At 42.9% G+C, this 14,207-nt stretch overlaps 1 protein-coding gene across 2 annotated transcripts in view; it reads right to left on the minus strand.

Moving 5' to 3' along the window:
• Nucleotides 1-8,322: 8,322 nt before the first annotated feature.
• The window catches only part of LOC105486695 (glutamate dehydrogenase 1, mitochondrial), a 38,047-nt gene continuing 32,162 nt past the window's right edge, over nucleotides 8,323-14,207 (minus strand). For both annotated transcript variants that reach the window (XM_071069877.1, XM_011749722.2), the window contains 3 exons: nucleotides 13,484-13,575; nucleotides 11,171-11,233; nucleotides 8,323-9,730 (listed from right to left, as the gene is read on the minus strand). In XM_071069877.1, coding sequence (XP_070925978.1) covers nucleotides 9,611-9,730; nucleotides 11,171-11,233; nucleotides 13,484-13,575 — 275 coding nt within the window. In that variant the 3' untranslated portion in view covers nucleotides 8,323-9,610. The remainder of the gene's footprint in view (nucleotides 9,731-11,170; nucleotides 11,234-13,483; nucleotides 13,576-14,207) is intronic.

Below are 14,207 nucleotides of genomic sequence, written 5' to 3' on the forward strand. Positions count from 1 at the left end.
CCACCCACCTCAGCCTCCCAAAGTGCTGGGAATACAAGCATGAGCCACCGTTCCCAGCCATCTTCCTGAGTTTTCACATTTAAGTCTTTAATCCATCCCTTTTTCTTTCTTTCTTTCTCTCTCTCTCCCTTCCTTCCTTCCTTCCTTCCTTCCTTCCTTCCTTCCTTCCTTCCTTCCTTCCTTCCTTCCTTCCTTCCTTTCTTCCTTCCTTCCTTTCTCTCTTTCTTTCTTTTTCTTTCTTTCTTTTTCTTTCTTTCTCTTTCTTTCTTTCTTTCTTTCTTTCTTTCTTTCTTTCTTTCTTTCTTTCTTTCTTTCTTTCTTTCTCTTTCTTTCTTTCTCTCTTTCTTTCTCTCTCTCTCTCTTTCTTTCTTTTCTTTTCTTTTCTTTCTTTCTTTTTTTTTTTTTTCTGTTGTTGTTGTTGTTGTTGTGATGGAGTCTCACTCTGTCACCCAGGCTGGAGAGTGGTGGCTTGATCTCGGCTCACTGCCAACTCTGCCTCCTAGGTTCAATTGTTTCTCTGGCCTAAGCCTCCCGAATAGCTGGGACTATAGGTGTACACAACCATGCCTAGCTAATTTTTATATTTTTAGTAGAGACTGGGGTTTCACCATGTTTCCCAGGCTGGTCTTGAACTCCTAACTTCAGGTGATCTGCCTGCTTGTGCCTCCCAAAGTGCTGGGATTACAGGCATGAGCCACTGCATGAGGCCAAGACTTTAATACATCTTGAGTTAATTTTTGTATACAGCGAAAAAAAAAAGGGTTCAGCTTCAATCTCCTGCATATGGCTAGCCAGTTATCCCAGCACCATTTATTGAATAGGGAGTTCTTTCTCCATTGCTTGTTTTTGTCAGCTTTACAAAGATCAGATAGTTGTAGGTATGTGGGCTTATTTCTGGACTCTCTATTCTGTTCCATTGGTGTCTGTTTTTGTACCAGTATCATACTGTTTTAGGTACTGGAATCCTATAGTATAGTTTGAAGTAGGGTAGCATAATATCTCCAGGTTTGTTGTTTTTGCTTAGGATTGCCTTTTCTATTCAAGCTCTTCTTTTTGTTCCATGTGAATTTTAAGATAATTTTCTTCTAGTTCTGTGAAGTATGTCATTGGTAGTTTAATAGGAATAGCATCAAAGTTATAATTAGTTTGGGCAGTATGACCATTTTAACAATATTGATTCTTCCTATCCTTGAGCATGTGAGCATGGATTTTTTTTTCATTTGTTTGTGTCATCTCTGATTTCTTTTTCTTTTCTTTTCTTTTTTTTTTTTTTTTTTGGAGACAGCATCTTGCTCTGTCACCCAGGCTGGAGTGCAGTGGTGCAATCTTGGCTCACTGCAGGCTCTGCCTCCTGGGTTCACGCCATTCTCCTGCCTCAGCCTCCGAGTAGCTGGGACTACAGGCACCCACCACCACGCCCAGCTAATTTTTTGTATTTTTAGTGGAGATGGGGTTTCACTGTGTTAGCCAGGATGGTCTAGATCTCCTGACCTCATGATCCGCCTACCTTGGCCTCCCAAAGTGCTGGGATTACAGGCGTGAGCCACCATGCCTGGCCTGTCATCTCTGATTTCTTTGAGCAGTGTTTTGTAGCTCTCACTGTAGAGATCTTTCACTTCCCTGGATAACAGTATTCCTAGGTATTTTATTCTTTTTGTGGCAATTGTGAATGGGATTGCATTCTTGATTTGGCTCTTGACTTCACTGTTGTTGGTGTATAGGAAAGTTAGTGATTTTTGTACATTGATTTTGTATCCTGAGCCTGCTAAACGTATCAGTGTAAAGAGCTTTTGGGCCGAATCTGGATGCTCCTGTTTTGGGTGCATAAATATTAATATTTAGAATAGTTAAGTTTTCTTGTTCAATTGAACACTTTACCATTATGTAATGCCCTTCTTTGTGTTTTTTGATCTTTGTTGGTTTGTAAAGTTTGTTTTGTCTGAAATTAGCATTGCAACCCCTGATTTTTTTCCATTTTCCATTTGCTTGGTAGATTTTTCTCCATCAATTTGTTTTGATCCTATGAGTGTCATTACATGTGAGATGAGTCTCTTGAAGACAGCATACCAATGAGTCTTAATTCTTTATCCAGATTGCCATGGTGTGCCTTTTAATTTGGGCATTTAGCCATTTACATTCAAGGTTAGTATAGATATATGTAAATTTGATCTTGTCATCATGATGTTAGCTGGTAATTACGCAGTCTTGTTTGTGTGGTTGCTTTATAGTACCACGGGTCTGCATACTTCAGTATGTTTTTGCAGTGGCTGGTATGGTCTTTCCCTTTCATATTTAGTGCTTCCTTCAGGAGCTTTTGTAAGGCAGGTCTTGTTATAACAAATTCTCTCAGCATTTGCTTGTCTGAAAAGGATCTTATTCCTCATTCACTTATGGAGCTTAATTTGGCTGGATATGAAATTCTCGGTTGGAATTTCTTTTTATTAAGAATGTTGAAGATAGACCACCAATCTCTCCTGGCTTGTAGGGGTTCTACTGAGAGGTCCACTGTCAGCCTGATGGGGTTCCTTTTGTAGGTGACCTGACCTTTCCCTCTAGCTGCCTTTAACATTTCTTTTTTTTCATTTTGAGCTTGGAGAATCTAATGAGTATGCATCTTGGGGATGATCTTGTGAAGTATCTCACTAGGGTTCTCTGCATTTCCTGAACTTGAATGTTGGTCTCTCTAGCTAGGTCAGGGAAGTTCTCATAAATGATATCCTGGAATGTATTTCCCAAGTTGCTCATACTCTCTCCATCTCTTTCAGGGACACCAATGAGTCATAGATCTGGTCTCTTTACATAATCCTTTATTTCTCAGAGGTTTTGTTCCTTCTTTTTTATTTTTTCTCTTCATTGTTTTCTGCCTGTCTTCTTTCAGAAAGCCAGTCTTCAACCCCTGAGAAACTTTCTTCAACTTGGTCTATTCTGCTATTAATGAAATTCTTGTAGTGTGTTTTTTAGCTCTATCAAGTTGGTTACACTGTTTTCTGTACTGGCTATTTTGTCTGTTGGCTCCTGCATTGTTTTATCATGATTCTTAGCTTCCTTAGATTGGTTTTCAACATACTTCTGCATCTTGATGATCTTCATTGCTATCCATCTTCTGAATTCTATTTCTGTCATTTCAGCCATCTCAGCCTGGTTCAGACCCCTTGCTGGAGAGGTGGTGTGGCCGTTTGGAGGAAAGAAGTCACTCTGGTGTTTTGAGTTGTGAGAGTTCTTGACCGGGTTCTTTTTTATTTTTATAGGGTTATGTTCCTTCAATCTTTGAAGTTGCTGACCTTTGGATGGGTTTTTTTCCTTTTATCCTATTTGATGACCTTGAGGGTTTCACTGTGTATAAGGTGGATTCAGTCAACTGGCTTCATTTCTGGAAGATTTTAGAGGGCCAGCACTCAGCTCCCAACTCCTGGACTATGTGTGTAGTCCTGGAGGACTTGTATCGAGCCCCAACTTTGTTCTGTCTCCTCGAGGTTAAGAATCCACTGCACTGGGTGAGCCAAGATGCTCTCAGATGGCTGGTCACTACACTCTAATGGGTGGTGTCAGCCAAAGCATTTAGTAGTACAGATACAGTGGAATCCATCCTCGTTTGCATGTGCCAGCAGCAGTGGCAGCAGCAGCATGGCTGCAGTAGGGTGCTAGTGGGTGCTGGTGTGCCTGCTTCTGTGTCAGCATTTACCACAGTGGCAAAGGGAACACAGCTTGCATGGTGGGGGCCCCTGCTGATGACTGTGCCTGTGGTTGCACCAGTAGTGGTGTTGACATGGGAGCAGGGTGCTGGGGAGTGTCAGCATTGGGGAGAGTCTGCTGTTCTTTGTGCCTAGTTTCACTTGCGGCAGTGCTGGCAAATGGGTAGGACACTGGCAGGGGAAGGGTTGGGGCTGGCTGGCTCTGTGCTCGCCAAGGCTCTTACTATTGGTGGTCAGAGGGGAGAGTGGAGCAGACTGCGCTCCTGCTGCAGCAGTTTCAGGGCAGGGTGTACACATATACACAGACTGGGAGGACAAGATAAGCAAAACCTGCCCATGTGCGCACGTGCTGGCAAAATTATGTGGGGTGTTTCCATGGGCCTGGGGGAAGATGCAATGTGGAAGGAGTGTGCAGGCTGGTGTGTGGCCCTGGGGGCTGCTCTGGGGGAGCCCTTCACATTTCAGGAATTTCAGTCCACCAGCACTGGAGCCATGATGTGGGCCCCTAGGGTGCTCAAGGCTTCCCTGCAATCAGGCATGGCCAGGCTGGGCCCTGAGAGAAGCCAGCCAACCAAGGAGTGCTCAGGTAGGACCAGCCCTGCCTGATGAGTAAGACTGCCCTGCAAAGTTCAGGCCCAACGGTTCCCCTAGGGCGAAACTCTCCTATGGGAGCAAGTTGAGTCTAGGGGTGTGGCCGTCCCTGGCTGTGCTCCACTACAGCTGCTCCTGCTGCAAACCCTCTGGGTTCATCAGCTGGCTGCTGCCCTGGCTGCTTCTCCAAGCCTATCTCCCTTGCAACTCCATTGTACGTGATGGTCAAAGGATCTCCTGCCAGGATTCCAGAGGCTGGACGTAAGAAGCATTGCTCCTTACCAGTTCGACTCACCCTTTCCCCCAGTCACTGGGGGCCAGGAATGAGTTCCGGGGTGCAGTAGCCCCATGCAGGCCTCCCAGCTTCCTCCCCCTTTAGCCTAGCTTCTGTGTCTTCCCTCCATCCACTCTCAGTGCCTTCCCTCTGAAGATCCGTTAGGACTGCACCAGTCAAATCAGTTCCTTGGTGGCAGCTGTTGCACCTGGCTGCATCTAGTTGGCCATCTTAACATGTATATTTCCATAACTGATTTTCGTGTGTTGATTTTGTACCCTGCAATTTTGCTGAATTAAAATTAGCTCTAGTAGGTTTATTTATTTGTTTGGTTTTTTTGAGATAGAGTCTGGCTCTGTCAACCAGGCTGGAGTACAGTGGTGCAATCTTTGGCTCACCATTATAACCTCCACCTCCTGGCTCAAGTGATCTTCCCACCTCAGCCTTCTGAGTATTTGGGATGACAGGTGTAAGCCACCACACCTTGCTAGTTTTTGTACTTTTTGTAGAGATGGGGTTTTGCCATGTTGCTCAGGCTGGTCTTGAACTCCTGGGCTCAAGCAACCTGCCTGCGTTAACATCCCAGAGTGTTGGGATTACAGGTGTGAGCCACCACGTCTGGCTAGTAGGTTCATGTATGTGTATATGTATGTGTATTCTATGGAATTTTCTAAATATAGAATCGTCATCTGACAAGAGTTTCACTTCTTCCTTTCCAATTTAGATGCTTTTATATCTTTTTCTTGTTTAATTTTCTTGTCTAGGACTTCCAGTACAATATTGACTAGTAGTGATGAAAGTGAGAATCTTTGTTTCGTTCCTGTACTTAAGTGGAACACTTTCCATTTTTCACCAATGAGTATGTTGGCTATGGATTTTTTCATAAATGCTCTTTATTATTTATGAGAAGTTCCTTCTATTCCTAGCTGTGTTTTTGTTATGAAAGGGTGTTGAATTTTGTCAACTACTTTCTCTGCATCTATTGAGATGATAATGTTTTCCCCCTTTGTTTCACTAATGTGGTGCATTACATCGACTGATCTCTTAGGTTGAACTCCTCTTGCATTCCTGGGATTAGTCCCACCTGGTCATGGTGTGTATCACTTTCAGTGAGCTACTGGTTTTGGTTTGCTAGTATTTCATCAGTATTTTTGTGTCTATATTCATAAAGGATATTGTATGGGTGTGTGTAGTTGTTTTTTCTTTTTTCCTTTTTTTTTTTTTTTTTTTTTTGAGACGGGTTTAGCTCTTGTCGCCTAGGCTGGAGTGCAATGGTGCAATCTTGGCTCCCTACAATCTCTGCCTTCCAGGTTTAAGTGATTCCCCTGCCTCAGCCTCCTGAGTAGCTGGGATTACAGGCACCTGCCACCAGGCCTGGCTAATTTTTGTATGTTTAGTAGAGACGGGGTTTCACCATGTTGGCCAGGATGGTCTCGAACTCCTGAACTCGTGATCCGCCCACCTCGGCCTCCCAAAATGCTGGGATTACAGGTGTGAGCCACCGTGCCCGGCATGCTATTTCTTTAAAAAAATCTTTATAGGCCAGGCACAGTGGCTCACACCTGTAATTCTAGCACTTTGGGAGGCCAAGGTGGGCGGATTGCTTGAGCCTGGGAGTTCAAGACTGGCCTGGGCAACATGGCAAGACCTTATCTCTCCAAAAATACAGAAATTGGCTGTGCTTGGTGGTGGTATGTGCCTATAGTTCCAGCTACTTAGGAGGCTGAAGGGGGAGGATTGCTTGAGCCTAGGAAGTAAAGGCTGCACTTAGCCATGAGCCATGACATCACACCAGTGCACTTCAGCCTGGACATCTGAGCGAGACTGTCCTAAAAGAAAAAAAAAAAAAAGACAGGGATATATCTGCATGACTATGGATTAGGCAATGGTTTCTTACATACAACCTAAAGCACACCAACCAAAAGAAAAATAAATCATGCTTTCTCAAGATTTTTTTTTTTTTTTTTTTTTTTTTTGAGACGGAGTCTCGCTCTGCCACCCAGGCTGGAGTGCAGTGGCCGGATCTCAGCTCACTGCAAGCTCCGCCTCCCGGGTTCACGCCATTCTCCTGCCTCAGCCTCCCGAGTAGCTGGGACTACAGGCGCCCGCCACCTCGCCCGGCTAGTTTTTTGTAGTTTTTAGTAGAGACGGGGTTTCACAGTGTCAGCCAGGATGGTCTCGATCTCCTGACCTTGTGATCCGCCCGTCTCGGCCTCCCAAAGTGCTGGGATTACAGGCTTGAGCCACCGCGCCTGGCCGCTTTCTCAAGATTAAAAAGGAGACTGTCAAGAAAACACAAAGACAACTAACAGATTGAGAGGAAATATTTGCAAATTATATACATGTTAAAGGTCAATTATCTAGAAGATATATATTTCAAAAATTCATTTAGAGATAGGGTCTTCCTATGTTGCCTAGGCTAGTGTTGAACTTCTGGGCTCAAGTGATCCTCCTGCCTCAGCCTTCTGAGTAGCTGGAACCATAGGCTTATACCACCACAACTGGATGTGGAATATATAAAGAACCCTTACCACTCAATAATACAGACAAAACCCAATTTAAAAATGAGCAAAGGCTTTAAATAGAATAAAAATGAGACATTTAAGATTGTTGAAAGTGGTTGCCTCTGGGCAGTGGAAAATGGTGAGGCAGGTGGTGTCTGGATTGGAGGGGACGAGCTATTGTGAACAATAAACCTTGTATCACTATTTGGCTCTCTGGATCACAGTTCACAACAAGGGACGAATTTGCTCCACAGGGGACATTTGCAATCTGAATATATTTGTCATTGTTATAACCGAGGGGTCTTGCTGACATCTAATGTGTAGAGGCCAGGGATATTACTAAACATCCTACAAGGCAGAGAGCGCCTAAAAGGCAGATATAGCCTAAAATGTCAATAGTGCTGAGGTGAAAAACTGTCTAAAGTATGTTTGAGGCTGGGTGCGGTGGCTCATGCCTTTAATACCAACACTTTGGGAGACTGAGGCAGGTGGATCACCGGAGGTCAGGAGTTTGAGAGCAGACTGGCCAACATGGTGAAACCCCATCTCTACTAACACAAAAATTTGCTGGGCATGGTGGCGCATGCCTGTAATCCCAGCTACTCCTGAGGCAGAGGCAGGAGAATCGTTTGAACCTGGAAGGAGGAGGTTGCAGTGAGCCAAGATTGCACCACTGCACTCCAGCCTGGGTGACAGATTGAGATTTCATCTCAGAGTAAGTAAATGAAGTATGTTTGATAAAAATACAAACAGAGGTCAATAAAAGTTATCTGTTAAAAATATTTAAAAATCATAAAAACAGTATTTTATACAATATCTACAGACATAGTTTTCTTCATGTGCCATGCTTTGACTACCTTAACAAACAGCAGGGCCGGGAAAGCCTGTCAGGGATGTTTAGTGAATATGGCATTTACTTGCTTGTGAGTTAACATGCCAGGCTAACAGCTATTGATATTATTCAATAAAATACAAAATAATTCAAGAATAAAGACTATGTTCTCAGGGATCATCTCTATAGTTCGCTACTAGGGAAGTTTCGGGAACATGTAGAGCACCGAACAAAAACAAACAAACAAAACAACAACAAAAACTAACAAAAAAAAAATCAAAGAATTCAAGAGTAAAATCTGGGCAGCTCACAATAAAGTGGAAGGAAATATTATATGGGTGGTCACTATAAACATTTCAGAAATCCAATTGTAGTATTATAACTTATGAAAAGAGAAACTACCACATATAAAAACACAGAAAAGAAACGTAAGTTTTGGAAAACGTAGACTTTTAATAACTGCTTTTATCACCAGGTTAAGCCATGCAGTTACAAAGTAGTAAGAAATTTCTGAAAGGATGTTATAGTTAAAAAAAAAAAAAAAAAAAAAAAAGGCTGATTCTTACACATATTATTATATCTAGCACTTCATGGGGACACTACTGCTCAAAAGGCCCTGGCCAAATAACTCCCAAATGAAACACTCAACCCAAGGTCGTTTTCAACCCACTGTTAGTGATGCTGGGTGCAGAATGGAAAACCTCTAAAAGGAGAGGACACAAAGTCAGGTGAGTAGGGGCCATTGGCAATGCTCAGAGCCAGCCAGACTCCAAACAGGGAGCCCAAGTGGTTTTTTTCTGTGACACTCTACTTGAATTACTGTTTAATTAGTCAACCATAGATCTTCAAAAGAGAACAATTAGTTAACATGATAAAAAGGTTACTGCATTCTTTGGACTATGTGTCATAATTATACTTAGCAAATTCTGACAGTTTTAACAAAAATAGCCTCCATCACTTTGCAGGTATGAAGATAACTTAATTATCCACAGTGCTTTTAATGTTTGCTGGACAATACATGACTGATAAGCTATAAATGACACTGTTTTATGATATAAAAATACTAGTTTTTTTCATTTATTATTTTTATAGGCATTCACTGTTTGAGTCAAGGTTAGGCTTGTTAAGTGATTAAAGGCAATTTTATTACAGCAGCATGTTCTTATTTTATTCTAAAAGAATAGAATTCATAAACAGAAACAGCTTTTATATTTGTTTGCAACCTGCAAAATTCAGTTATTTTGCTGATATAAAATACTAAGAACTCACTTGAGGACCATGCCACCTTCTCAAAAGGCCACACACCTACTTCTTAAATGTGCTAAAGTTACAGCGTGTCCCAGACTCGTCCAGAGCAAAATAAGCAAGCAACTGACTGCTCTTGCCTGTCCCTTCCCCAGCAATAGCACTGATTGTGTTGGGAAAAGCCACAGAGCAAGGCTGCACAGCCAGATGGAGGAGACTTTTTATTTAAAGGCAAAATACCCAAATGGCTCTCTGGTGTAGGTGATTTCTACTTTCACACTCAGCTTGTACATGATCCCCTAACCTTAATTTCTTTCTCCTTCAGGGGCTGATTTGGATTGACTTGTTGAGAATGGTATCCATTATTACTGAGTCAGGAGAGAAAGGGATTTCTGTGGTTACATGTAAACTTGTGATAGGTCTGCAGAAGTTACAGGTGAAGAGGGTAGTGAGGAAGTCAGCCACGATCCATCTATGTGAAGGTCACACCAGCTTCATTGTACACTTTGAAGACTTTCTCAATGGCATTGACATAGGCAGCTGTTCTCAGGTCCAATCCCAGGTTATACTTCATGGCTGTGCGCATAATTTGCTGAAAAGAAAGAGAAAATGCAGTGAAGATGATCCTGACTCAAGTGGCCAGGCCATAAACACACAAGGCCCAGACAGGCCTGGTCCAAGTTACCTTCTCAGTGTTTCAAGGCAGGACTTCGGCAGCCAAAGACAAACTACTGTAGTAGCAGAACCACTAGGCAAGAGGGCCTAATTCTCTGGACTTAACAATGGGGTGGCTGGGTGCAGTGGCTCACGCCTGTAATCCCAGCACTTTGGGAGGCTGAGATGGGCAGATCACTTGAGGTCAGGAGTTCAAGACCAGACTTGCCAACATGGTGAAACCCTGTCTCTACTAAAAATACAAAAATTAGGCCGGGGTGTGGTGCCTCACACCTGTAATCCCAGCACATCGGGAGGCCAAGGCGGGTGGATTACTTGAGGTCAGGAGTTCGAGACCAGCCTGACCAACATGGTGAAATCCCATCTCTACTAAAAGTACAGGCGCAGGGGTGGGCACCTGTAATCCCAGCTGCTTGGGAGACCGAGGAAGGAGAATTGCTTGAACCCAGGAGGCGGGGGTTGCAGTGAGCAGAGATCGCACCACTGCACTCCAGGTGGGAGACAGAGCGAGACTCCATCTCAAAAAACAAAACAAAAACAAAAATTAGTTGGGCGTTGTGGCTCACACCCATAATCCCAGCTACTCGGGAGGCTGACAGACAAGAATTGCTTGAACTCGGGAGGCGGAGGTTACAGTGAGCTGAAATTGCGCTACTGCACTCTAGCCTGGGCAACAGGGCGAGACTCCGTCTCAAAAACCCAAAAAAAGAAGGGAGTGATGAAAATGTTCTAGAATTATAAAGTGGTGATGGCTCGAATATACAATAAAGGATGTCGAATTTTATACTTTGAAAGGATGAATTTATAGGACATAAACCCTAACTCAATAAAAAATTAACAAGAAAAACAACAGCACTAAGAAGCATCACCTTCTTCATCAATATCTGCTATGCTATTTCACCATAAATCCAAGCAGATAGAATCTGAACCCAAGAAGAAATTAGGAAAACGGGACTCAAACTGTGGTTGAGGCCTTAAAGTAGGGATCAAGCAGTCAAAACAACTTGTGCTTATACCAAATTCTACAGTAAGGTAGCCTCCTGTAGCTGTAACATAGTGGTGCACTGAGCTACAACCCAATTTGGCTAACTACTCGATATTGGGCTAGCTGCCAACATCATTACCTCCTAAATCAGCCTTATTATTTCTTTCCAAAGCCTCATAAACGTATTTGAAGACTCTAAAAAAATTGCTCATCATCTGAGACTCAAAAAGCATGTGTTTTGCTACATACAAATGAGGACCATTGAACAGATTGCTATTTTCTATCAGCACACACAGTCTGGCGGCTGAGATAACACGGTTGAGTTACATTTCATGTGACTAGCAGGAAGGCAAACAGCATCTGCACACATACCCTGGCAGATCGCTCCATTGTGTACGCCAAGCCAGAATGCACGATGTCTTTCTCAGATGCACCCTATTAGGGAAAAAGAACACATGTTTAACAAAAACACAAAGACCTGCTTTGTGTCCCTGGATAAGACGACAAAGGATTCTTAAGTCAATATATGACCAGACAGAATTTTTTGTCTTTCAGCAAAGATATGTCATTTCTGTACAGTATCAAAGATACAGTATCTTGATACTCAAGTAACAATTTATTTTTATTATATTTGACAGCAAACAAATACTCATGAAATAAGATTATGGTACAACAGTGAAGACAGTTTTTGGACCTGGACACATGAGGGTATGGAGTGAGTTGAGCACCCTCCACTCAGGGAGACTCAGATGCACTGAGCAATGTGTTACGCTGTTCATGCCATGGTGCGTTCACCTCGGCTCCCCAGAGAACAGGGACACCACCCAGAACACAGAAAGGAATCTCATTAAACCCCAAAGCGGCTTTGGGGTAGAATTCTGCCTGCGTATTCAGTACTGCCAGCAACTTTTAAAGTTGTATAGATCTTAGCAGCTTCTTAATTTTACTGAACAGGAAACTAAGGACCAGAGAAGCTGGTCAACGTTACAGATAGCTATTTTTAGAGTTAGGATATGATCCAGGGACTTCACCATCAAGTCAGCTTCTCTCTTTCCTAATTTGTTTCTTGAAATGCTTTTTAAAAAATTAAGGATAATTAACTCACTACCACTCTTAAGGTGACCCAGCTACCAGGAGCTGGGTAGATGTGGAAGCTCCCAGGCTGCCTCAGTTTTATCTGTGAACAGATAGCAGGTTATGACTTGGAGTGCAAGGCAGTGAGAAGAGGAGAAAATACGATGTAATCGCTCAGGAGATGGGCAGAATGAATGCAACACGGAAAAGCAGTATGACTGCTGGGCAGCTCTGAGCACATACTTCAGGTTAGTGGTTAGGACGTGAACTGCCAGCAGGCCTCCTACAGGGTAGAGGCATGGAAGAGACTGCTGGGATTTAATCAGGGCTTAGGTGTTAACAAGGGAGTATGACGAAGGAAACAAGACCGGGGAGTGACTGTAATGATGGAGCATGGAATTTAAGTTAGATAAGGAGGGAAGTGAGGGCGCTGGGGGATGAGGGACAGTGGAAACATGGCAGGGTCATGATGTGGGTCCTGATACAGCCAAACAGGGACAGGGGGAAATAAGAAAGAGAGAGGTGGAGAACCCCTTTTTTTTTTTTTTAACTGACAAGGCATATGCTGGGCAGTGGGGTGACCAAAGAGAGTAGTGAACAGCCCTCTGGCAGCAGCAGTAGCAGCACAAGCCTTCCAATGCACTACTAGCCACTCGGGATGGATGTCATGTATGAAACAGTGGCACACAGGAGACTTTCAGAGACAGCCACAGAACTGTAGTGACACTTAAGCAGGGAAGGGACTGGTGTATTCCAGATAGAAGGACCAGAACAAAGACATCACTCTAGGAAAAAGGAAGGCTTACTGAGGGGAATGGTTAGTACCTAGAATTGCTAAAGCATTTTTTCTTTCTTTAAAACAAAACCTTTAACTTTTTCCCATGTTGCAATACATCTCAGAACGGTTTTCTATCACTGAATATTTCATAAGAAGATATATGATAACTTAGCCATTGTAATATATTCTTAAACTATGACTGAATATTTCCTAAGACGTATTATAAGATATATTATAACTCAGCCATTTCCCTGCACTTGAACTTTAAATAAAACCAAATTTAAAAACTGTCTACACTGTTTTTCTTCTTTTTTTCTTTTGAGATGGAGTTTCGCTGTTGTTGCCCAGGCTGGAGTGCAGTGGCGCGATCTTGGCTCACTGCAACCTCTGCCTACCAGGTTCAAGCAATTCTCCTGCCTCAGTCTCCCAAGTAGCTGGGACTACAAGCACACCACCACGGCCGGCTAATTTTTTGTATTTTTAGTAGAGATGGAGTTTCGCCATGTTGGCCAGGCTGGTCTTGAACTCCTGACCTCAGGTGATCCACCTGCCTTGGCCCCCCAAAGTGCTAGGATTAGAGGCATGAGCCACCGCGCCCGGCCTACACATAGTTTCAGTAACATCACCGTGCATGGAGTGGTTCCTCCTCTTTTGAATTATTTTCTTAGGATAAATTCCCAGACAGGAGATTATCATAGCACCAAAGGGCAGAAACACTTTAATAACTTCACATTTTCCAAAGAGCTGCACCAATCTGCACTGTCACTAGAATAAAGGTACAACTGTTTCACCACATACATGGTGTGGTACAACTGTGGGGTGAGCACACTCACCGATATCCTGTCTTGGAACTCTGCCGTGGGTACAATGGGAATAGTTCCACCATGCTTTCCAAATTTTCTTTCTAAACTCTCTTGAACAGACACTATAGAAAAAACAAAAAAACAAGAGATCAAGATATTGCTAACAGAAAAAAAAAAAAAAGTAGAATCAAAAGTAGTCCCAAACTATAACTGTAACCCAAAAACTTATACAGAGTTTTAAAGACATAAAAGGGTTAATCATTTAAAACTCAGTCAAGAAGGAATAAAACACATCGCCAATTTCCTATATAAATGTGGATTTAGGTCACTGCTCTGTTTCCATAACACCCATTACCAGGGTTTTTCCTTGGCTCTATTAAAAAGAAAATGCTGGGGGAAAAAGAAGAGGAAATAGATGGAACACTTCACCCAGATTCTCACAGTGGGCTGAGTAGAGAAGCTCAGTAGGAGGTCTTGGTCTTATTTCAGCTTGATGAGAAATTCTACTCTTAACTGTGGAGCTTACTCTAGTCAAAGAAAAACAAGTATTCTCATCAGGAGTCTCAAAAACAATTCTTGACACTAGACAGGCCTTTACTAAGAGCAACCAGAGACAGAACTGAGTATTGACAGTGGGGTTTTAAAATCACACTTAAATAAATATTATTGGCTGGGCGTGGTGGCTCATGCCTGTAATCCCAGCACTTTGGGAGGCTGAGGCAGGTGGATCACGAGGTCAGGAGATCAAGGCTAT

This window comes from Macaca nemestrina, chromosome 9, assembly GCF_043159975.1.
Source record: "Macaca nemestrina isolate mMacNem1 chromosome 9, mMacNem.hap1, whole genome shotgun sequence".
NCBI classification, from domain to species: Eukaryota; Metazoa; Chordata; class Mammalia; order Primates; family Cercopithecidae; genus Macaca; species Macaca nemestrina.